This window comes from Paroedura picta, chromosome 14 (assembly GCF_049243985.1).
Source record: "Paroedura picta isolate Pp20150507F chromosome 14, Ppicta_v3.0, whole genome shotgun sequence".
Lineage (NCBI taxonomy): Eukaryota > Metazoa > Chordata > Lepidosauria > Squamata > Gekkonidae > Paroedura > Paroedura picta.
This window is the reverse complement of record NC_135382.1, coordinates 11,238,107-11,262,461: the sequence shown is the minus strand read 5'-3', so window position 1 is coordinate 11,262,461 and position 24,355 is coordinate 11,238,107. Positions and strand designations below refer to the sequence as shown.

At 47.3% G+C, this 24,355-nt stretch overlaps 2 protein-coding genes across 3 annotated transcripts in view; both read left to right on the top strand.

The window, feature by feature from the left end:
- The first annotated feature begins 56 nt into the window (after window positions 1-56).
- On the top strand, window positions 57-8,285 carry CD14 (CD14 molecule). Its single transcript, XM_077310639.1, has 2 exons — window positions 57-1,963; window positions 4,538-8,285. Exon 2 carries the CDS (start codon window positions 4,548-4,550, stop codon window positions 5,889-5,891), a length of 1,344 nt encoding a protein of 447 aa, XP_077166754.1. The 5' UTR covers window positions 57-1,963; window positions 4,538-4,547; the 3' UTR covers window positions 5,892-8,285.
- A 1,723-nt stretch (window positions 8,286-10,008) lies between these two features.
- Window positions 10,009-24,355, top strand: part of LOC143823825 (uncharacterized) — a 36,445-nt gene continuing 22,098 nt past the window's right edge. Inside the window, exons 1-7 of one of the 2 annotated variants that reach the window (XM_077310487.1) lie at window positions 10,009-10,075; window positions 10,308-10,359; window positions 16,923-17,059; window positions 18,848-18,945; window positions 19,552-19,628; window positions 21,017-21,135; window positions 23,551-23,598. In XM_077310487.1, coding sequence (XP_077166602.1) covers window positions 10,061-10,075; window positions 10,308-10,359; window positions 16,923-17,059; window positions 18,848-18,945; window positions 19,552-19,628; window positions 21,017-21,135; window positions 23,551-23,598 — 546 coding nt within the window. In that variant the 5' untranslated portion in view covers window positions 10,009-10,060. Of the gene's footprint in view, window positions 10,076-10,307; window positions 10,360-14,386; window positions 14,506-16,922; window positions 17,060-18,847; window positions 18,946-19,551; window positions 19,629-21,016; window positions 21,136-23,550; window positions 23,599-24,355 lie in introns of those variants that run through there. The other variant, XM_077310489.1, reaches the window with a different exon arrangement.

Here is a 24,355-nt window from a genome sequence, read left to right as displayed (position 1 = left end):
GAGGGAAAGAGAAGGCTGGGCCTCTCGTAGGGTAGCCAACTCCGGACCAGGAAATGACTGGAGATTTGGGGGTGGGGCCTAGGAAGGAGTAAGGGGGGGCGGAGAGATGGCAGCCTCTTGGAACCTAGGGATCCCCTGGAGCTCCTCTCCAGACTACAGAGATCTGTTCTCGTGGAGAAAGTGGGTGCTTTGCAGGGTGGGTTCTGTGGCATTGCACCCCACTGAGGTTCAGGGATGCCAGCCTCCAGGTGGGCCCTGGGGATCTCCCAGAATTACAGTTCCTCTCCAGACTACAGAGAGCAGTTCTCCTGGAGAAAATAGATGCTTTGGCAGGTGGACTCTGTGCCATTATGCCTCACTGAAGGCCCTGTTCTCCCCAGGCTCTACCTCCAAATATCCAGGAGTTGCCCAATTTGAAGCTGGCAACACCTCCCAACGGGGGGAGGGGGGGCTGGCATTCCTAGAGCCCAATCTCCAAAGCTGCTGTTTTCTCTGCCATTCAGAGCTCAGCTGTAATTCTCAAGTAGCTATTTGGCCACAGGCTCAAATCTAAAATGGAGAATGCTGTCTCTCCTATTACTCTTTCAGAATACGGTCTCCATCTGACCCCCAGCTTTGTTGGGGGGGGGGGGGGACAGGATCCAAGAATACATTGAACCAGAATGAATCATTGTTACAGGCTAAGGAGGGTATTTTTACTACTACTACTACTACTACTACTACTACTACTACTACTACTACTACTACTACTACTACTACTACTTTATCCCGTCCAGTTTTATCTTTCCAAGGAACTCAGAGTGGCTTGTTTTCTGCTTAAAATATCCTTGTGAAGATTAGGTCCAGGGAGTTTGGCTAGGGATGCCAGTCTCAAGGTGGGACCTGCAGTTCCCTCGGGTTTACAACTCATCTCCAGGCAACAGAGATCAGTTCCACTGGGGAAAATGGCTGCTTTGGAGCAGGGACTTCCCAGGTATTTCCCAACCCAGACCTGGCAATCCTAAATATGGCTGATCCAGGGTTGCCCAATGCCTTACAGACCACCCTCCAAAGCAGCAGGGGAACTGATCTCTAGAATCATAGAATCATAGAGTTGGAAGGGGCCATACAGGCCATCTAGTCCAACCCCCTGCTCAATGCAGGATCAGCCCCTAAGCATCCTAAGGCATCCAAGAAAAGTGTGTATCCAACCTTTGCTTGAAGACTGCCAGTGAGGGGGAGTTCACCACCTCCTTAGGCAGCCTATTCCACTGCTGAACTAATTTGGAGAGAAGTTGTAAAAGGAGTAATTTCCAGGCTCCACCTGAAATGTGGGGCTCCTGAAGTCCATTGCAACTTTTGTGGCTGTCCCTACATGCTCAATCTCAGCAGAAAACTATTTCACTTCTCCAACATCATTTAAATCAGCTTTGGGAGGGACTCTGTTTTGGTCTTCTGTGCTTTTCTTTCCACAACTGGGACTGGGCAGCAGACGCACACGTCTGCTTGCCCTGGCACCTCGCCTGACTTGGCAGGAGCCAGGCATGCAGTGAGGGTTAAGTTATTTGTGTCAGAATTGCATGACATCGCTGCCTTCCTCCCATGCCTGGAACTGGCTGTACCACCCGTGTGGAGTCCGAGAAAGAAGAGGAAAAAAGGAGACAGAAGCTCTTTTATTTACAGACTTCAGTTGAGCAATACTTCAGCAACCATATTCTTCTGCACTGAGAGTTCCTCAAAGGGCTTGTGAAATCAGTGGTCCAGGCTCTGCCCGTGAGCCTATTTCTGGTGTCATCATTGAGGCAAGAACCAGAAGCGGATCAAGAAGGGGAAATCACATCTGGAAATGTGAAAGTCAGTCTTTGCCCCTCCCAGTTCCCAAAAGAAGGGCCCCTCTGCAAGATCAAGGGAGAGAACGCTTTGGAAGCAGCAGGCACCCAGCCCTCTCTGGTGCAGACAAGGATCCTGACAGCTGGAGCAGGAGGTAGGGGACTCCTTCTGTTTTGAGGCTGATGCAGTTTTGTTTTATTTATTTATGTATTTATTACATTTGTATACTGCCCTTCCCCAAGGCTAAGGACAGTTCACATAGAACTAAATAGAACAATACATTGAACTCAGTTATTATAATGAATAAAAGGTAGCAATAATAATAATAAGAGAAATAACATTTTACCATAGCAAACAATCTAAGAGACCCATTGTTGGCCATATCTTTCACGTGGATTCAAGGGAGGGAGGTTCAGGGGCCCAATAAATGTTTGGTTTGGTTGACCCCAACCAAATGCCTGGTGTAGGAGCTCCCTTTTGCAAGCCCTGCAGAACTGTTTTAGTTCCATTAGGGACCTGATCTCCTCCAGGAGCTTGTTTCACCGGGTGATGGCTAGGACAGAGAAGTCAAGTGGACTTCCTTGGGGCCAGGGATCACTAGCCAGTTAGAGGTGGCAGAGCTCTTTGAGGGGTGTAGGCAGAGAGGCAGTCCTTCACGTACACTGGGTCCAGATCTGGAATTCGACTGGTAGCCAGCACAGTTGTTAGAGGATGGGCTAGATGTGGGACCTCCATGGTGTTGCTGTGAAGACCCTGGCCGCCGCATTCAGGACCAGTTGAATAAATCTTTGTTTTGTAACCCCAGGCAGTTCTTGCAGGGCCGGCTGGTGAGGAATGTCCTCCCGGATTTAATTTTCCATTTCCTTCCCTGCAAGCCGCTGAAAGCCCCGTGGAGGCCTCTATTCCAAAAAATAGAAAATGATTTTAAAATTTGAGTCATACAACAGAATTATAATTGATGGACAGCAAATGAGCAAAAAAGACCTGTTCCTTTTACCGTGAGGCTGAGTCACGCTCAGCCATAAGTCATTGGTTACTGTTTGCAGGAGGAACGCATTTATGCCAGCAACAGATTTGCTGGAATAATTTAATTTGACTTTGCGTCACTACAACAATTATTGAAGTATAGTAGGAGTCGCTGAGAAATGTCAGTTTACTTGCTTCTTGCAGAAAACAGCAGAGAAATGTTGAGAACCTAAACTCCACACACACACACATACACACAGTAAACCCGCCCACTCACCATTAATTGCTCAGGTAGAATAGAATAGAAGAGCATCTTGTGATGCAGAGTGGTAAGGCAGCCGTCTGAAAGCTTTGCCCATGAGGCTGGGAGTTCAATCCCAGCAGCCGGCTCAAGGTTGACTCAGCCTTCCATCCTTCTGAGGTCGGTAAAATGAGTACCCAGCTTGCTGGGGGTTGACTGGGGAAGGCACTGGCAAACCACCCTGTATTGAGTCTGCCATGAAAACGCTAGAGGGCGTCACCCCAAGGGTCAGACATGACCGGTGCTTGCACAGGGGATACCTTTACCTTTTTACAATAGAATAGGCTTGCTTTCTGACTTACCCGCAATTCCCTTGTCTAGACCCCATTTCTCACAAAGGCAGCTGGAAGCTTATGTTTGGGTTTCGCTACTTTTGACGGCAAGCTGCAGCTTACATGACAGATCATAACAATTCCCTGCATGTTGAAAACTAGCACTTTAAGGTTCCAAACCACCACCACCCATCTCAGAATTTCCCATCTCAGAGTTGGCAACTCTGTTTATGACTAGTGTTGTCAGATTCCAGGTAAGACCTGGAGAATTACAATTGATCTTCAGACTACAGAGATCAGATCCCTGGAGAAAACAGCAGCTTTGAAGGGTTTACTCTATGATATTAAACAACCTGACCCCACTGTTGCATAATATACAGAGATTGGAAACTGTGCTCTCTTTTGTGGCTCATGCTTAACCGTGGCTGTCCCCATTCTTTGCTTTTGCAGGGGTGGCCAAATTGTGGCTCTCCAGTTGTCCATGAACTACAATTCCCATGAGTCCCTGCCAGCATAATGCTGGCAGTGACTTATGGGAATTGTAGTTCATGAATAACTGGAGAGCTACACTTTGGCTACCCCTGAGGTTCCTCCCCTCCCCCGAACCATGCCTTCCCCAGACTCCAACCCCTAAAAGTTATTTTCCAACCCAGAGCTGGCTACCTTACCTACTGACCATGCAAAGAGATGCAAGCAAGGATTGCAGTAATGCCCAGGGACGTCACAGAGGCACTGCTGGGGGGCCCTGACACAGAGGAGAACAGGACTGTCTCTTTTATTCAGTTTATGAAGGGAAGCAGCATTTGCAGTCTTGAATGTCAGCTTTTGTAGGACACTCCTTGTAGAATTGCCAGCTCTGGATTAGGAAATACCTGGAGACTGGAGGTAGAGGTTAGAGTTGGTGGGGAAGGACCACAGTGGAGAATAATACTATGGAGCCCACCCTCCAAAACAGCCCTTTCCTCCTTGAGAACACCTGGAGATGAGCTGTAATTCCAGGAGACCCCCAGGTCCCACCTGGGGACTGGCATCCCTAATTCCTTGCAGGGAAAATAGTCCAAGCCAAAGACAGACAAGTTATCTGTCTTGCAACCTCTTTCTCTGCCTGACATCCATCAAAAGACAGAAATGGCTGCTACCAATTTTTGATTTCTTGCCATAGATTTCCTGTGATTCTTCTCTTTTCCAGGCTTGGGATCATGTGCAGGACGCAGGCTTTTCTGTCCCTCCTTCTCCTCGGGCTGAAACTTCCCAAAGCAAAAGGCAACTGTGAGTTTTCTGAGTCAGAAAAACTCTGCGTCTGTTCACTCCTTCAGGAGTCAGAGATGCAAGACATTTTTGAATGCCTGCAAGCCACTGCGTATGAGCTTCGAGGCGGAAACCTGGAAAAATTTGCCGCCTTTTCAGAAATTACGCCATCTTCAGAGATGATCGATATTCTTGAGGTCCTGCAAGTCAACAAGCTCATCTTCACAGACCTTGTGGTGCCAGAGGTGCTGTTGCCAGGTGCCCTGGAATTTGCTTCCCATCCCCCTTTGCTCTCAGAAATCGAATTTGTCAACTGCACTTTCCTTAGGGCAGCCGGCCAGCATTATGCGAAGAGACCTTCCCCGCTCCGGGTTTCCTCTCTGCATTTCCACAAAGTGACTGCTGAGTCCCTGGCTGACCGGCGCAACGATCTGGCCAGTCTGACCAGATGGCTGGAGACCCTGGAGAATCTGACGCTCACGGAATCACAGGTCACCTCCATCCCATGCAAAATCAGCCAGATGTTCACTGGATTGCAGTTCCTCGATATTTCAGGAAACCATTTCCAGGATGAGAGCATCAGGTCCTCATTCTGCCAGGAATCTTTCCCCAGACTCCAGGTGTTAAAACTCCACCACAACCGACTGACCTCTTATGATGCTGTGTGTGAGTCAGTTGCCCCCCTCACCATGCTCACTCACTTAGACCTCAGTCAGAACGATTTTTCCCCTGTATTCTCGCCTTCTTCCGAGTGCATGTGGCCTCAGTCCCTTCGCATTCTCAACTTATCCAGCACAGGGTTAGAGCGCATGGATTGGTCTCTGCCCCTCAACTTGGAGAACTTAGACCTGAGTGCCAACAACATCTTTACCGTTGACCTCTCACTTCCTGCCTTGAAAGCACTGTACCTGTCCAATAACAGCCTGCAGGTGGTCCCCTCAGTTGAGAACCTCCCTGATCTGGAAGTCCTCAGTGTTGATAGAAACCAGATCTCCCATCTGCCTAGCCAGAGCCTTCTGCAATTGAAGCACCTGCAGATCTTAAAAGCCGGTCACAATCTCTATAACTGCTCTTGTCCTCATACCCAAGAACTCCAGGAGTTGGCAAGCAAGCTGCCCTTCCTAGCCAACTGGCCTCATGACTACATGTGCCAATCCCCTCCTCATTATCAGGACACCCTAGTTCAGGATATGCTTTCTTCGACACTGCAGTGCAACCAGGCTCCGGTCAGGTACGGTTCCATGGTCCTCTTGCTGTCCGGCCTTCACCTGGCTCTTTGCCTGTTTCTGATTTGATGATCATCTGACATAGCTTTAGATCTAAAATACTGCAGCCGGCTGAGCAAGCATACCTAACAGGGCATTTTTGTAAGGAAAATTTAGAATTGCACATTGGTATGAGATTTCACTCCCTGCTGCTGTACACCAAATGCTTCATCACTTAAAATCATATTCCATGAGTAGTGGAGGAAAAATCCTTGGAACTTGGAATTTAACCAAACATTCCCAGTTTATTTTAACGGTGCATGGTTGTTGTTTTTAAGCCTCTGAGATGCTTTATAGATGAAGAGAACTGCATGGGCAGAGTGGGAAATTGCAAAATTCCTTGCAATTTTCTAACTGGAATAAAAACCACACACACACACACACAAAATATGGGTACACACACACACACACAGGGGCTTAAAGGAACTCTGATTGTATTTTTCTAGTGCGGAAGCAGGACTTGAGGGATGGGTTAACGTTTCGCACTCTGCCCTGACTGTTCTAATCCTTGATAAAGCAATCCCTGAAGCTGCATTTGCTAAAGAAAAAGAATGTGGTATAAAATGACCTGTATGTGAGAAGACTAAATAAAAACGAGCCCTCTGAATATACAGGACTGCATCAGAGCCTACAGGAACAACTGGGAAGTCAAAAATATTAATCCTCAGACCACATATTTGATTGAGGCCGACTGACTCAAAACATCTACAGGTCCTCCCCCCATCAGACTGAGAGGTCGAACATTGAGGGATTGTCAAAGTTGTTGAAATGCTGTTCTAGTTGGTATGTTATTGTTATTTGTTACATTGCCATTGTTCTATGTAAATGTTCTACAATGTTTTATGTAAGCCTCCCAGAGCCGTAGGGAAGGGTGGTCTAAAAATCTAAATAAATAAATCCATAAACAGCAACAGAGAAGAAATTAGTTGACCCTTAACATACATTCAGGTTGGTAGTCTGAAGAAATGTGCTTGCACACAAAAGCTTATACCTAGAATTAAATTCTGTTGGTGTTCTTGATGCTGCTGGACTCAAACTGTGTTCTTAGCATATACTGACCACATTGGAGAATAGCCTGTAAAGAGATGCCGTGGCGTCTTCAGGAATACCCATTAGCAGGACCCAGATAAATGGATCTACCTATTTGGCATGTGAAGTTCGGAGCCTGATTACTTATTTTACTTTCCACATTGTTATCACTGTCTCATATTATAAGAGCTCGGCGTAATATAAGGGGCTTTACGCACCGGGATCTTTGTAGCAAATTGGTCACTGAATGAAAAATCGCCATTTAAAATAGTGGAATTCGTCGTTATGCATACCTGCCTTTGTAGTGGAATCCAGTTGCGTTTTGTAGCGTTTCCCACAGGCTTCCGGTCTCGGCAGAAATCGCTAGAAAGGAAGCGCTATTGCCGAGCTCGTCCCGCCCCTGGCCGTCAAGCAGTCAATGGGCAGCTGTTTGCATGCTCCCAAACAGCCCCTTTCCCTTTAAGAAAGGTTTAAAAAAAAAAAAACAGACCCATTGCAACGAATCTGTGTTAATTCATTGCAACGGAGAGACCCATCCAGCTGCCTGGTGTGTTTGCAGCTGCCTGGTGTGTTTGAGCTGTCGTTTGATCGTTGCCACGCTCCCTCCGAGTGAAAAAAAAAAAATCCCCCCCCCCTCTCACGGGCCCGATTTTCGGCTGAATGAATGTGTAAAAAATAAAGGGAAAATACATCAGCAAACGGGCTTCTCTGTTCTTTGTGCTTAGTGACTGAAGGGGAGGGACTGAAGCCGGGGAAGCCTCTAAACTGAAAGAGGCTCGCTGGTGCGTTTATCCCCGCTCGCTCGGAGAAAAAAAAATGGCGATCGCTTCGCCGGAAGATCAGAGAAGAGAGCCAGGGGGAGGGACTTTGTAGAAACCGCAACAATGTTAACGCACAGGTCTTTTTCGCTAGTGTTGCAGATTGGTTGCAGGAGTGTATCGCTTTCCGGAGGGTGAATCCACTTTTGGGGATTTCCCTGAAAGCGCTACAAGGAAGCGCTTTTTGCAGATTGGTTTCAGGTGTGTGGCAGATTGTCGACGACGTTGTGCATAACAGCAAATCAGTAGCGTTTTCAATTGGCAACCATTGTGCTATTTTGAAGGCGTGCAAAAAGCCCCTAAGTTTTGGATGATTTTAATTTTGTTGTACTACACAAACATTATTTTGGAATGACATATTTCCCTATGTAGAATTGCACATTTTGTTTCTGGTTGTCCATGTAAAAAGCACGGATGCAGAATTCTACCAATTGTGGTGTCATAAAATAATCTCATGGAATGTGTGTGGGGGTGATTAGAGGTTGCAATTAATATGGCTGGGGAAAATGTACACATCTGGAATTTATAAAAAGAATTGGGCTCCCCTTGGACTATTCCATTATCTGCTATAAATAAATAAGAGTCTTCTTTTGTTTTTGTTTTTTTAATGGAGCTAGTCAGCTTCAAAACTACCCTGGAGAAAGCTCATAGTCTGATGATGCGTTTATAAAGAGGAAGAGGCTGCCTTTGATCCTAGGCTGTTTGCAGGCCATTTAAAAAAATCATGCCCCTCTTACATATCCTCTTGGGATATAAACAGCTTTTCTTCAAGATGGGCGAAGTTTAAAAAAAATATTTATCTCGTAGCCATCCACAGTTCTGGCTTTTCTTGTTCCCCCAAGACTTCACTTGAAGCAATATTCCCCTGAGTTTCATGCTTCTCAGAGCCTGAGCCCCACAAGATTCTTGATTTTACCTGCCTCTTGTAACGGCCATTGACACTCTGATCCTCCAGAAGAACACCTCATCTCTTCTTAAAGCCCTCTAAATCAGTGATCCCCAACCCCTGGTTTGGAGACCGGGAACCGTCCTTAGATCAGTCGGTACTGGGCCACGGCTCCTCCTCATCCTCCTCCCCGGCTGCTGCCTTGGGGGCTGCCCTACCACTCTGCCACTGGCTCACCTTTGGTGCTCTTCAGTGGCCGCCATGGCTGGGGCTCCCCCTCGGCGTGGCACTGCACAGCTGCTGCTGGCAGTGCCCCCCAGCGGGCAGTGGGAAATCAACCACACCAAGCTGGGGTGAATCTGTGCTGGTCTTTTTATCCCCACTGACCCCGAATTAAAGAAAGGCACCTACACATTATTCAATTTCCATTTTGATATTTAGCCCTTTAAATTTTCCCTCTGCAACTTCTACAATTGATCCGCGGTGACACTACCTCCCCACTGCGATATCCATCTAGGAACAGATATAATTTGCTACATTTGAGGAAACTGCTCAGAGCCCCAGTATTAAGTGCAGATCTCTGAGGTTTGCCAGATTAACTTCCTGCCAGATGATAGTATGACATTCTTAGCCACTAGACTAACCTGGTTCCCCTTTGTAGTGGGTGAGCTCCAGCCCTTCTGCACAATATACTTACAGCTGTTGCAACATCTTGTCTTGTCATCTGTGACAAGTATAGAACCTCGCCTGTGGCTGCTGTTCTCTGGTTGCTGTATGGGGTAGTGGGAGCCACGGATGCTGTGGCATCCCAGACAGAATCTTGCCTCTCGTCTTGAGCCGGTTTATGCTGCCTGTGTGAATTTCCCTCCTTCTCCACTGAACAAAACTGATGCTTGCGAGATCTCCATTATTGGCAGAGTTCAAATATGTGTAGCGAGCATATTGCCAAGTTGTGTAAAGCAATTAAAATAGTTTTTATTCAGAAGAGCAACAACTGGGTACAGAAAGAGGAGAGGCCTAACTGTCTAGCTAGCTGTTGTCTGCAGCCAGTCTTCTGTTCAACTGCTGTTCTGGAGGCAGGCTTTGAGGAAGTATGCTCAAAGGAGCAGGAAGTCTCCAATGAGCCAATCAGGACTCAGGAGGAGACCATCTACAAGCTATTGGAAACTTCCTGATCCAGCCATGCTAAATGCACATCTCCTCCAACACCCCCTGCAGGATACTCTTAATAGTCTGCTCAATTATGCACACTGCAGATCTTGCAAATTCCAATATCCATAAGACCCTCCCTGCTTACCCCTGAAGCTGCCCCCCTGGTCTAACACTGCTCTGAAGAAAACTGCCAGGAAATGCCAGACAGAAAAATTAAATGTTAACAGTAATTCTATCTCTCTAGTAATTCTATCTGCCTCCCCAGCCCCTGAAGGAAAGAGAGCCCAGCCAAGAAGACAAGAGCAGCTTCAGTCATGGAAGCTGAGCAGGTGAGTGCAGCAGAGGGGAGCTGGACAGAACAAAAGCTCCTGTCTAGCTGGGAAGGATTGTCTCCCTGCCGCGTCTTTCGTCTTCTGCTGGGGCTTGGTGCTGGTATCCACACCGGGAGGTCCTTGGGGTCAGCCTTGGCGGCTGCCTGTGCAATTCTCCCACCTCTTCCATGTGCACTGACTCCCGGAGATGTCAGGGAACACCCACCCCTCCTCCTCTGTTTCCTTCCAGGCTGAACAGGAAGTGTGCGTTCAAGCGGCTGTGGGACTTCGGAAGATGCCAGGTAGAGTACCCAGAGCTGGACTGTTTTGGAGGAAGGGGGACCCTACTCCCTAAGGTCAGAAGCAGTTTCTCCTAGTAGCAAATGTAGCACGTGCTATGGGCCCTGCAGTTCCAGGGGCCCTGTGGCACTGTACAGTTAGGGGGCTTTCACACTGTGACCATTGGTGGGTCTTCGTATTTATGTGGCTTGAGGACCACAAGAATAATAAAAGGGCCATACACATGTTCTGTTAGTAACTGAGCATGTGCATCACTCATTGAGCGTGCACACAGAGCACAAGCTGTGTAAGTGTGAGGGTCCTCTTAGCTATGAGGGCATTATGCATGTGCATCCTGCCAAGGTTTGAGAAATGTTTTCAGCAAACTGAAGCTGACCACTGCTTCCTAAGTTCCAGCTATCCCTTGCATAGCTCAAGGAACAGCGCCAGTCCTGCAAATCCTTAAACTGACTCTGGTGCTATGGGTCTCGCAAATCCTTAAACTGGACCTACCAAAGGGGGTTCCATCATGCGCAGCAACAGATAATTGGCTGTACCCAATGCAGAATTAACCTTTGGCTAGACAGTGACAAATGCATAGGACTGACTGGGTGTTTAGAAGGCCAGAGCAACACACAACAAAGTTGAAATAGCTTTGTGGCATGTCAAAATATGGGTAATGAAGGAGCTGAGAAGATAGAAACACAGACGGATGGGTTTTCTTTTGTGTTTTGTTGCATGATAGCAAATATATGAAACTATAATCAGTTTCTGTTGGGGACATTTACATAGGGTTGCCAGGGAGTTGGAGTTCTCCCTGAACTATAGAGATCAGTTCCCCTGGAGAAAATGGCAGATTTAAAGGCAGATTCCGTGGCATCATATGCATTGATGGGATATATCTAAGTTTTTCAGGGCACATAGCAGCTTCACACAGCCATTTCAGGATGAGAAAATTGTACCAGGAGGGTGGAGAAAGGTATACACTCCTACCCTCTACAGTCCTGATCCAAATTCAGTGGAACTCTCAGTGCATGTCTGTCCAACAAGGCCTAGGGTGGGTACAAAGTAGACCGGTAAAAAAGGTATAATGTAGTTTGGTGCCCAATTCTGAGTCTCTTCGTACTCATTGTAAAGTCTAACCGACCCATTTGGCATGCTTAAACTATAGTGTGGCCTCATTTGGAATCCTGTGTACAGTTCTGGTCATTATATCTCACCAAGGACATTGCAGAGCTGGAAAATGCATAGAGGAGGGCAACTAAGATGACTGGAGGACCTTCCCTGGGAGGGAAGGCTGAAGAGTCTGGACTTTTCAGTTTAGAAAAGAGGCAACTAAGGGGCAACATGCTGAAGATTTATACATTTATGCATGGGGTGGAGAGAGTTGACAAAGATACATTTTCCTTCCTATCCCAAAATGCACAAACTCAAGGGCATCCAATGAAGCTGATAGGCAGTAGGTTCAGACGGACTAAAGGAAGTACAACTTTACACAGAGAATGATAAAAATGTGGACTTTGCTGCCAGAGGATGTAGTGATGGCCATAGGAATAAACAGCTTTAAAGGGGAATTTATGGAGGATCAGTATAACAATGGCTGCTAGCCATGGTGGTTGAGGGGAGCCTCCACATTCAGAGGCTCTGAATCCCAGAGCCAGGAAACAACTTCAAACATGCTGTACAGAACCAACTAATCAACATGATAAACATCTGGACAATACACATGGCTTGCAAAACACAATAATATTCAGTAAGTCACAGGCCCATTCCGCACCAGGACCAATGTTGCCAATTGGTTCCTGCAAGCAGAAACGCTATTTTTAAAAGTGCTATTCAGCGTTATGCATACCTGTCTTTGTAGTGGAATCCAGTAGTGTTTCAATCGTTTCCCACAGGTTTCCGGTCTCTCCAAAAATTGCTAGAAAGGAAGCGATTTTTACCGTGCTTTGTCCCGCCCCTGGCTGTCAATCAAACGAACAGCCAATGGGCGGTTGTTATCATGCTCCGGAAAAGCCCCTTTCCCTTTAAGAACAGGTTTAAAAAAAAAAGAAAAACACACGTTGCAACAAATATGCCTTGCTTCCTTGATTTCTTGCTTCCTCCTAACGTAGAGACCCATCTAGCTGGCAGCTGACGTGTTGCCACGCTCCCCCGAGTGAAAAAAAAATCCCCCCCCGTGCACGGGCGCGATTTTCGGCCAAAAATAAAGGGAACTTGCAAATGGGGCTGTGTTGTGCTTGGTGACTTAGGGGAGCTTTAAAGCAGCTCTGTGGAGGGACTGCAGCCGGAGAAGCCTTGCTGGGTGAATGAAGGCTCGCTGGCTCGTTGCTCTCCGCTCGCTCCGAGAAAAAAAAAATGGCAATCGCTTCACCGGAAGTTCAGAGGAGAGAGCCAGGGGGAGGAACTTTGCTGAAACCGCAACAATGGGAATGCACAGAACTTTTTTGAAATTGTTGCAGATTGTTTGCAAGAGTGTAGCGCTTTTCGGAGGGTGAATCCACTTTTCTGGATTTCCCTTTAAGCGCTACAACGAATCGCTTTTTGCGGATCGGTTTCAGGAGTGTGGCAGATTGTGTGCGACGTCGTGCATAACTGCAAATTAGTAGCGTTTACAATTTGCCACACTCCTGCTACATTTAACTTGTGTGGGCCAGAGTGTTCATTTGTAACACAATAACATTGCAGCAAATATTATTTTATAGTTTAGTATAGTCTAGACCAGTTGTCCCCAACCACCGGGCCGTGGCTCGGTGCTAGGCCGCGAAGGCCCTGGCACCAGGCTGCGGCTCCCCCCCGCCCCCCCCCCCCGCAGTAAGAAACCTCCCAGGCCACATAGTTGTATTTATTTATGGGAAGTCACTTAACATGCACAGATTATCATGGGGCCCCTATGCTTGTGGGGCCCCCAGGCAAGTGTCCATTGGTTCATATGTTAAGACAGCCCTGACCCCCCCCCCCCACATGCTTTACCAGTTCTGAGCTCCCTGGCTTCCAAAAGCTTACATCCTGAAACTCTTGTTGGTCTCAAAGGTGGGACTGGACTCAGATCTGTTTGACTGACAGACCAATAAGGCTCCCCTCTGAAACGAGTTCCCCATATTTCTGTAGCAGCTTCCTCTTTTATCAGCCTTCACAGCAACCTCCTCCCATTTGCACGTGTCGTGCAAGATAACGTCCTGAGCAAGACGTACCTGTTATTAATAGCTGCAGACCTCAATGGGACTTGTTCCTCTTGTTGCTCAAGAATAAAATAAATATTAAAACTTTGCATGATGGTACGAAGGCTGCTTTATAGGGTGGAGTTGCACCCTGAGAAGGTTCATCTCCTCCCAAATCTCCCCCTCCCCTGACTTCACCCCCAGATTTCCAGGCATTTCCCAACCCAAATGTTAATGCTCTTTCTGCCCCAGGCAAGGAATATACTTCTGTGAAGAAGTCTTCCCTGTATGCTGGTACAGTATTATGACTGGCATGCTAAAAACAACAGGCATCCATATGTTTGTGTACCCCACTGGTGCCAGGCCCAAGGCAGGACCAGCACCTGGCCCATCAGGTGGGTGTCTGCTACCTGGCAAAGGAGGAAATTCACCATGTCCTCCCACCCACCTCTGGTCATAGCAGGGACTAGAAAAGGGGTAGTCAAACTGCGGCCCTCCAGATGTCCATGGACTACAATACCCATGAGCCCCTGCCAGCATTGGCAGGGGCTCATGGGTATTGTAGTCCATGGACATCTGGAGGGCCACAGTTTGACTACCCCTGGACTAGAATGTATAGCCAGATGTTGTTAGGGAGTCAGCAGCTGCATGGTCTTCTCCCCCTGTAAGAAGATTCCCCTCCAATCCAAGACTTCCTCCAAGTTTACTTTGCAACTCTATTTCTCTGGAAGAACTGTGGTGGATCCCACCATTTTAAATCTGTTTGTGAGTTCTCTTACACTCATGTGGTTCTTTTGATTTTTTTGAGGCTGCAGTTCCTTTAAGAAGGTTCTGTTCCACAGTGATGCGAGGTGTTTCTTGCATCTCTGAGGTTGGCAGTTGGAAGCCAGATCCTCTGAGGAAAGGCAGCACTGCCTTTCAGTGACAGGAAAAAAACAGTTAAATCTTCCTGGATTGAGGAGGAAAGGGGAAAGAAAGGGCCCAGGAGCCAGGTTCAAGGGAGAACAGGCTAGTTGTTTTATTTCTCTGAAGTAATGGTTACAATTGTTACTCTGCCTGTTCTGCCTTTCTCAACTGTTTTACCACTAAGAAACCCCTGAAACGTTCTTCAGGTTTCCAGAACCCCCAGAAGTGGTGAAGTCATGCAGAATATGGTTGGGAAACAGAGCTATGGACACACCTACCTGTGTCCCGTCTCCTTCCCCTCCTCCGGGCCCATCATTGGAGAGCCAGTTTGGTGTAGTGGTTAGGAATATGGACTTCTGATCTGGCATGCTGGTTCGATTCTGCACTCCCCCACATGCAGCCAGCTGGGTGACCTTGGGCTCACCACGGCACTGATAAAACTGTTCTGACCGGGCAGTGATATCAGGGCTCTCTCAGCCTCACCCACCTCACAGGGTGTCTATTGTGGGGAGAGGAAAGGGAAGGCGATTGTAAGCCGCTCTGAGACTCCTTCGGGTAGAGAAAAGTGGCATATAAGAACCAACTCTTCTTCTTCAGTAGTCTCAGGGCTCTCTCAGCCTCCCCTCCCTCACAGGGTGTCTGTTGTGGGGAGACGAAAGGGAAGGCAATGGTAAGCCGCTCTGAGACTCCTTCAGGTAGAGAATGCGGCATATAAGAACCAACTCTTCTTCATTTGGGGAGAGAGTAGGCGGGTCACCATGACCATATATGATCATATTACCTGATAAATGTTTAAGAAATGTTATATTAAAAACTAATTAACCCCACCCATTTGGGAAACCTTTCCAGGGCTGTCAAGAAACCCCAAGGTTTCATGAAACCCTGTTTGAGAAAGCCTGATGTAGCCACTTTTTAATTCTGGGTGTTCTTTTTTGTAGTTTAATAAATCAATTGTTGTTGATTTTTTGGGCCTAGTGCTTCTGTTAGATTGCTGAGTGACTAAATAAAGAAAATATCAGTCTCAGGAGTCAGCTAACTGACTCATGTCATCCCACATCCCATAGCCCGGCTGGGCTATGAAGCCAAAGGAAAAACTAATAAAAAATAAACAAATACAACCACTTCTCCCGGGAGTGGGTAGGTCTCCTCCTGGTTAAAAAAAAGGCATCAACCAGAGAACAACTGGAGAAGGGGCAGTGTGAAGGGCTATGGGCGGCAACCAGTAGACAGCACTTGCCCACAATTCTCCACAGGTATTTGAGACCGAGTCAAGTTCAAAAATCTCAACAGGGTCCCTGCTGAGTGCTGGTGCAAGGAAGTGAAGAAAACTCATCTGGTATTTGTGCCCCTTATCAGAGGACACAATCTCAAAGATGAGGCCTTGGAACAACTACTTCAAGCTGCTCTGGGGCCCAGCTGCCCAAACAATTGCTCAGGTGGCATAATGCAGAGGTCTCATGGCCTCCCAGGGGCTGGGCTCACTCCCACGCTTTGGTGGTGTGGGTAGAGTTGCCAGCTCCAGGATCAAAATGCCTGAAGATTTTGTGGGTGGAGCTTGGGAAGGGCAGGGTTTGGTGAGGGGACGGACCTCAGCAGGGTCTAATGCCATAGAGTCCATCCTTCAAAGAAGTCATGTTCTCCAGGGAAATTGATCTCAGACATCTGAAGATTAATTGTAAATTTAATATGAAACAAACTAAGCAAGCTGTCCTTCTAAGCACACTTCCTTGCAAAATTCAGGCCACAGAAACCCTATTTTCTAGCCTTTGACAATACACCAGCTTTTAAAGTCTACTGCTAGCTAATTGCCAGATCCTAATTGTTCAAAGCATTCTATTGGGGAAAGGGACAGATATAGCAAAGATAGTGGGATACCCATCCCCATGTTAAAGTAAGAGACTCCTTGAGATGTTGACAGAATTCATATAAGGTTCAACAAACTTGTTAGGATTCCGAGAAAGAAAGATGGCCAATTCCTTGTGCTCTGAAATGATGGGGGAAAGCTGGAGCTGTGCTGCCACCCTGACAACTCATTAGTGCTTATTATTTATTTATTTATTTATTTATTTATTTATTTATTTATTTATTTATTTATTTATTTATTTATACTTATATTTATGGGCCGCCCCTATTGAATCTGACATCTTGGGGTGGCCTACTAAAAGACAACAATGCTTGAATTAAACCAAGCAATATATAAATACACCAAAACCACAATAAAAGCTAGCAGTACAGTCATTCAATTAATGTAGGATGGAGACATTTCCAGGTAATCTCCTTAAATAAGATCTCCTTCCAATGAAGAAAGGAGATTTGGGGGGTGGAGCTTGGGAGGGCAGGGCCTGGGGAAGGGGAGAGAAAGGACCCCATCAGGGATGTGATGCTGTCGAGTCCTCTCCAACGCAGCCATTTTCTGAGGAGGGACTATATAGCTGGAGATCAGTTACAAATCCAGGAAAAGTCCAGAGCCCACCTGGAGGTTGGTGTGCTATAACATGTGTGTTTTATGCTCCTTTCAGGTTCACTGAAGCAAGAGAGCTTCTTGGTAGTGAATGAAGATTGCAACCGTCTAATATTTATTAATAAGGCAGAGAAGGGAGTGCAGGGGAAAGAAGAGAGCAGCTCCAAGGGTCCTGACACAGGTCCTCAGCTACCGGTGAGTATATAACAACATGCTGGAAGGTGAGTTTTGGGCCACACACACAGGCTACAAGTAGCCAAAACTGGTCCATATATGGGTAGAGTTACCAACCTCCAAGTGAGTTCTGGAGGTCTCCTAGAATTACAGATGATCTCTAGACAACAGAGCTTCGCTCCCATGGAGGAGATGGCAGCTCTGGAGGTTGCCTTCTTTGTGCCTATGTTAGGGAGTATGCATGGACATTGAGGACTCTGGGTGCTAGCAAGAATGCAGATTTGGGGAAGTATTGTTCTCGTTAATTAATAATATGAACAACCAGTCCCTCGTTACGCCCATGATGAGATCACAGCATGAAATGAGATAGAACTGTAAACTGCTTATGAGTACAATCCCATGGCCTTCAATTTTATACATTGTTATACCTCAAATCTATGCCTTTATTGGGAACCCTTTGGCCACTACACCCTTGTGATGTGAATACAACAGCAGCCCAGGGTTGCCAGGACCTTCTGGCCACTGATAGGGGTGGGGGTGGGGTAGGCTTATCAGATCCAGGTTGGGAAACTGCAGGTTTGTGAGTGGAGCCTGGGGAGGATGGGGACCTCAGTGGGGCACAGTGCCGTAAAGGCCAACCTCCAAAGCAGCCATGTTCTCCAAGGGAACTGATCTCTGTAGTCTGGAGATGGCTGTAATTCCAGGGAATTCTCAGGTCCCACCTGGAGGATCATACAAAGAAGAAATTATACTGTGTAAAGTACAATAAAAAAAGACAAACAATTGTTGACTAAGAATTTTTCTTTGTCAATGAAGATGACAAAATCTTTAGATTAAAGATTTTTCAAGATGAAATTGCTTGTAGAATATATTGAAAATGTTTCAGGGAAAAAAAACCCTTCCTCAGTTCAAATCAAGCAATTCCATAAAGAGCTATAAGAAGTTATAATGTTGAATTCTCGTGCGTAAGAAACATTGGACCCTATTCCAGTGCAAAAGTCGCAATGCAGTATGAGAGAGATAAAAGGTAGCTAAAAAACTTACAGTTCCTCTCTGTGTGAGAGCATTCCTAGTTCCAAAAGGCTTCAGTTGATGCTTGCCTTTGTACTGATACCGTTAATTAATAATATGAACAACCAGTCCCTTGTTATGTCTCTGATGCGATCACAGCTTTAAAAATTATGAGATAGACCTGTAAACCGCTTAACTGTACAATCCCATGGCCTTCAGTTTTATACATATTTCGAATCCATGCCTTTATCGGAAACCCTTTGGCCACAACACCCCTGTGATGTGAATACAACAGCAGCCCATGGTTGCCAGGGCCCTCAGGGCATCCACTAGTGCAACTACACTTGTGCATGAACCTCAGCTCTTGGCCTCATCACCAATGACAGTGTTACTTAATGCCTTAAAAAAACCAGAATAAGTTAAAATGTCCCCCTCCAACTGAATAGAGAGACAAAGATAAGTTTTGCTACCTTCCCCTCTGCCTCCACTGCCCTCCACCAGGTGCTCCAACTAACCCTGCAACCAAGGATCGCCAAAACTGGTCCAATAACATGTAGATCCCAGCCAGAAATGCCATGTTAGGTTTGGGACCATATCCCTCCAAGACAGATGGCTACGAGGTCCTCAACACAGAGTGGGTCTGGCCAGTGCATGGATAGGTGACCTCCTTCATTTGGTGTCTTGAGCCTCTTGACTGAGGAAAGGCAGGATAAACACATTGATAAATAAACTCTGGAGAAAGGGCACTTTGGGCCAAGGCTGCTCACAGATTCATGTTCATAATGTTTGTTTCCTCAGAACCCTCCCAGCTCCTCTGCCTCAGGACACCAACATGGAGCCCATACTGCGACTCCATTCCTCCAGCTGGGGATCCAAGGACCAGGGGACCCAGACAGGTAGGTGTGGAGGGGCTTGCCATAAAGAACTGCCAGGTCCTTCCCAGCCATCAGTGGGAGGTGGGGTTGCCAGCTCCACGTTGGGAAATTCCTGGAGATCCGGGGGTAAAAACTGGGGAAGACAGGGACCTTTGTGGGGTGCAATGTCCTTTTCTCCAGGGGAATAGATCTCTGTAGTCTAGAGATGAATTGTAATTCTGAGGGTCCCCAGGTCCCGCCTGAAGGTTGGTATCCCCCAATCCCATGTTGCAGTCTGACTCGTGTAAACAACAACAACAATATTATTTGTGTAGCCCTTCCTTCCTGGATAGTTAAGGGCAAGTAACAACATGGTTTAAAACAGTCAACAAATGCCTCCAACACCTTGAAAGAAACCCTGACTCTATATTTGGGTCAACAGTTGTTTCTCCCTTGAGAGCTGCAGTCGGGATCTCCCAGAGTGACAGTGCAACATGTAGAAAGAAAACCCATCTGCTGTTAAGTTTTCACCAGGCACTCAGGGAGCCCTAGCAATTTTCCCGCACATGAGCACCGGTCCACCGGGCACTCCACCTTGTATGGTTATTCCTGCTGCCCAAACACTCAGGACCTCTCTTCATCTTGCAGGATGACGGTGCAGCCACACGAAGGAGCACAGGCAGAAGGGCAGACCGACATCGACAGGAACACCCTCGTGGGGAGGGGTGAGTGTCATCTCAAGTGCTACGCCATCTCTCCCGAATGCAGGGGCAGTCTTAGCAATTCAGGAGTCCTGTATGGGACCTCAGAATCATTGTTCCCATTCACTCCACCCCCTCATTGCCTCCCTTTCCGGAAGCCTAAATGAGGGGTGGCCTGGGCTCCATAGGAGATGGGATCCATCCTTGGAGCCTGAGCCCCAAATGGGGCAGACACAAGCAGGTGCAGTTGTGCCAGCTGCCCACGCCTTGGACAATAAAGGTGTGTCCCACGCTCCGGACATAGGGTTGCCAGCTCTGGGTTGGGAAATTCCTATAGATTCTGGGGGTGGGGCCTGAGAGAGGTGGGGTTTAGAAAGGGTACAGACTTTAATAGGGTATAATGTTATAAAGTCCACCTTCCAAAGCAGCCATTTGCTCCAGGGGAAAGGAACTCTGTTGCCTGAAGATCAGTTCTAATAGCAGGAGATTTCCAGCTACCACCTGGAGGCTGGCAATCCTATCTGGAGGGGATGGGGGGAGTGAGTAGTAGCAACAGCAGGGGGGCCTGCTCTTCTTCTTCCATCAGTGGGGCAGAACCTTGGATGATTAGGGGCCTTCGTGGCACAGGGTAGAATTGCCAGCTCTGGATTAGGGAATTCCTGAAGGTTTGGGAGGCGGAGCCAAGGGAAGGCAGGGACTTCATCAGGGTATCTTGCCCATAAGGTCCACCCTACCAAGCAGCCATTTTCTCCAAGGTCAGCTGGAGATTAATTGTAAGAGCAGGAGATCTCCAGTTGCCACCTGGAGGCTGGTAGCCCAGACATAGGGTAGCTACCCTCGCTGTGCATGGACTGAGAGCACCCCTGCTGCAAATGTGGAGTGGCCAATTAGGCCAACTTCAGGAGGAGGCTGGGCAGCAGTGGGAACAGGGAGAATGGTCCAGTAGTCGCTTACTCATGGCTGCCAATGGAGGGCCTGAGCTGAGAGGTTATCTGTTGTAACTTACTAGTTGGCAGAGTTTGTATATGCAGAGAGGGTGGAGAACCAGGCTGCTTAAAGAACAACATTGTTTTTATTCAAGAAATAACTACATATATAGAGAGAGGCACAGAAAGAGAGTGACCTGACTATCTAGCTAGCTGTTGTTTGCAGTTATTCTTCTGTTGTTCAACTGCTTTTCTGGAGACTAGGAGAAAGGAGGTGTGCTCAAAAAGCTGGAAGTCCCCTGTTGAGTCAGTCAGGACAGTGGAGGAGATAACCTGAAAATCATCAGGAAGTTCCTATCCTATGCTAAATACACATCTCCTCTGATGCCCCCTGCAGGACAACCGCTATATTCTGCTCCATTATGCACACCGCAGACCTTGCATATTCCAACATTACTAACTCTGCATCTTCCTGGATTCCTGCAGGCAGCCCTCCGACAGGCACAGAGTCAGAACTGGCCGCCTCTCCCAGTGCCAAGAAGACCACAAGCGAAGCCCTCAAGACAAGCAGCTCTGGCGACCTGCAGACACCCTCCTCCTTAATGGTGGGTTTGACAATGTCTTATGGGAACAGGAGCCTACATTTTTACAAGCCATTGAGCAAACGGTTAGGGGACAGCTGCAGCTATACCTAAGGAGGAGGGGGGAGAGTCTGGTGAATGGCTAAGCTGTCTGTCACATACAGGAACTTTGCCAGAGTAAGTTGGTTGGCAACTCCAGCCATCTGACTTGCTTTTAGGTACCCCATCCCTGACGCTGTCTGACCTTTCATAGCAATGTGCCAGACAGGGATGCTCTCCCAACATGACTTGTCTATTACCTCCACTGCCTTCAGAGTGCGTCTTTCATTGGGAGTCCTCTATGCCTCAGGGTATCTTTTCCTGGGTATCAGCCTGGGGGGCGGAGAGGGAACCCCCTATGGGTTTGCTGTCCCCCACTTGCTGCTGGAGTGATGAACCACGTAGTATGGCTGCCTGGCATGAGAGGAGGCAAGCACAGAATCAGAACTGCTAGATCCACCAGCAACTGATGTTGAAGGAAGGCATAAGTGAGTGGGAGAGAGCTAGGGAAGGCCTGTGAAATGAAAAGGTTAAACTGCTGGTGTTCATAGTAGGGGTCACCGGACCAGGACAGGAATCACTCAGTGGGGAAGCTCCACTTGGAAGGGTCATACTCTCTCTCAGCCTAACCTACCTCTCAGGGCTGTTGTGGAGAAGGGAAGTATTGGAGTGATTGACTCAGCATGCCTGGACACTGGGGGCATTACATCACCTAAGTGTGTCTAGGTGTTATCTCCTGGAATGAATTGCCTCTCCTTGTCTTAAACAGGGAGCTGCCCTCCTCCTCTCCAACTATGCCCTCTCAGTCTTCCCATGTGGCCTTCCATGGAAGCTCACATTTCTGCACTCGCTCCACATGGCCTTCCATGGAGACTCACATTTCTGCGTTGCTCTATATGGCCTTCCATGGAAACCCACATTTCTGGAGGTCTTTCCTGTAGAGACAATGCCCTCATACTCCCACATACATGATGCCGGACAAGCTTGCCACTTGTGGTAAAGTACTCTTCATCTTTTGACTGCAACCTGAACTAGATCTACCCAAATACATATAAATTTACCCATTTTGCAATATACTTATTGAGAAATTTATTTACTGCACTCAGCATCACAGTTCTATGACTCGGCAAAACTCTATTACTGTATTAACCAAATATCCTGATAGAGAAGATCCTGAGGGCCTTTTATTCAGAAGAAACTTTATGTAGAAAGAGCAAGACCTAACTGTCTAGCTAGCTGTTGTCTGCAGTAATTCTGAGGGCCTTTCCGCACAAAGACCAATATTGCCAATTGGTTTCACAAAGCGGAAACGCTATTTTAAATAGTGGAATCTCCAGCATTCCGGAGAGACCCATCTAGCTGGCGTGTGAGCTGGCGATTCATTGTTACCACACTCCCCCGAGTGAAACCCCCCCCCCCTGCATGGGTGCGATTTTCGGCCGAAAATAAAAGGAACTTGCAAACAGGGGGCTGTGTTGTGCTTGGGGACTTAGGGGAGCTTTAAAGCACTTCTGTGGAGGGACTGTAGCTGGAGAAGCCTCGCTGGGTGAATGAAGCCTCGCTGGTTTGTTGCTTTCCTCACTCACTCCAAGGGGAAAAAAATGGCAATCGCTTCGCCGGAAGTTCAGAGGAAAGAGCCAGGGGGAGGGACTTTGTTGCAGCCGCTACATTGAGAATGCACAGGTCTTTTTCGCTAGTGTTGCAGGTTGCTGGCAGGTGTGTAGCGATTTTCTGAGGGTGAATCCACTTTTCTGGATTCACCGGAAATTGCTACAACAAAGCGATTTTAGCACTAGTGTTGCAGGACTGTTGCAGATTGTGTGCGACGTCATGCGGAATGGCAAATTAGTAGCGTTTACTATTTGAAAGCCTTCTGCTACTTTGAACTCATGTGGAATGGCCCTGACTGTTCAACTGTTGTTCTGGAGGCAAGCAGGGAGGAAGTGCACTCAACAAGCAGGAAGTTTCCTGTTCAGCCAATTCAGAATTCCAAGGAGATGATTTGGAAATCAAAAGGAAGTTCCAATCCTATCTACGCGAAATATAAATCTTCCCAGATGCCCCCTGCCGGACACTCTATATATTCTGCTCAATTATGCACATTGATGTTGTGTAGTCATACAGAAAGACCCTTAGCTTCTCAGAGGGACATAAACTCTTGCCTTGGGAGGGTGCTCCAGCCTGCACTTTAAATCCCAACTCAGGCACATTGTGGGCATTTTATGGCACATCTGTTTCTGTCACATTTAATTTGGCCATCACAGAAAGAAGTGGCTTCACAGGTGTCCCTGGGTCAACCCGGGAAAAATTCTAAAGATGGTGGTGGAAGTGAGGCATACTGGGAAGATGCAAGGCCTGAAAGAACTGACCATTAACTGGTCCTCTGCTTCTTTTCTCTAGGGAGGATGCTTCACCTTTGATGGAGTCTTCAATCTGGACACAGGAAAGGTACAGGATAGCCTAGATCAGTGGTTCTCAACCTGGGGATCGAATGACCCTTTCACAGGGGTCACGGCAGGGTGAGCAGCTTGGCTGGGGGGGGGGTCCCTGCCACTTTTGCCGCTCCTCCTGAAGGCACCCGCCAATTTATATACAATCACGAACAATGGATCTTCACGCCATTGGTCAGTCTTGGTTTAATTTCTGTGAAAGAACCCTTGCATAATTGTATGGTTGGGGGTCACCACAACAGGAGGAACTGTATTAAAGGGTCATGGCATTAGGAAGGTTGAGAATCACTGGCCTAGATAAATTAATATGAAGTTCTGGAGAGGTGGACTATAGATCCAAAAAAAAAAAAACCCTTGCATAAGGTTGCCAACCTCCAGATAGTGTCTGGAGATCTCCTGGGATCTTCTGTTCACTGGGAAATAATGGCCGCTTTGGAAGATGGACTCTCCGGCATCATACCCCACTGAAGTCTGTCTCCCCCCCGCAACCCCCTACCACCTCAGACTGCACCCCTAAAATCTCCAGCTATTTCCCAACCCAGAGCTGGCAACTCTGTCCCTGCAATATATCCCAAATGGTACAATCTGCCAGATCTAAGCCTTCAAGACTTCAATGTGAAATCAAAGAAAGAAGGTCCAAGAAGATGCTGTCAAAAACACATGGAACAACACCCACTGCAAGACTAGGTAATATATACAGCAAATGTCAGAACATGACAAGACTCTGGAGAACTTCCATATTTCATCTCTTCGAC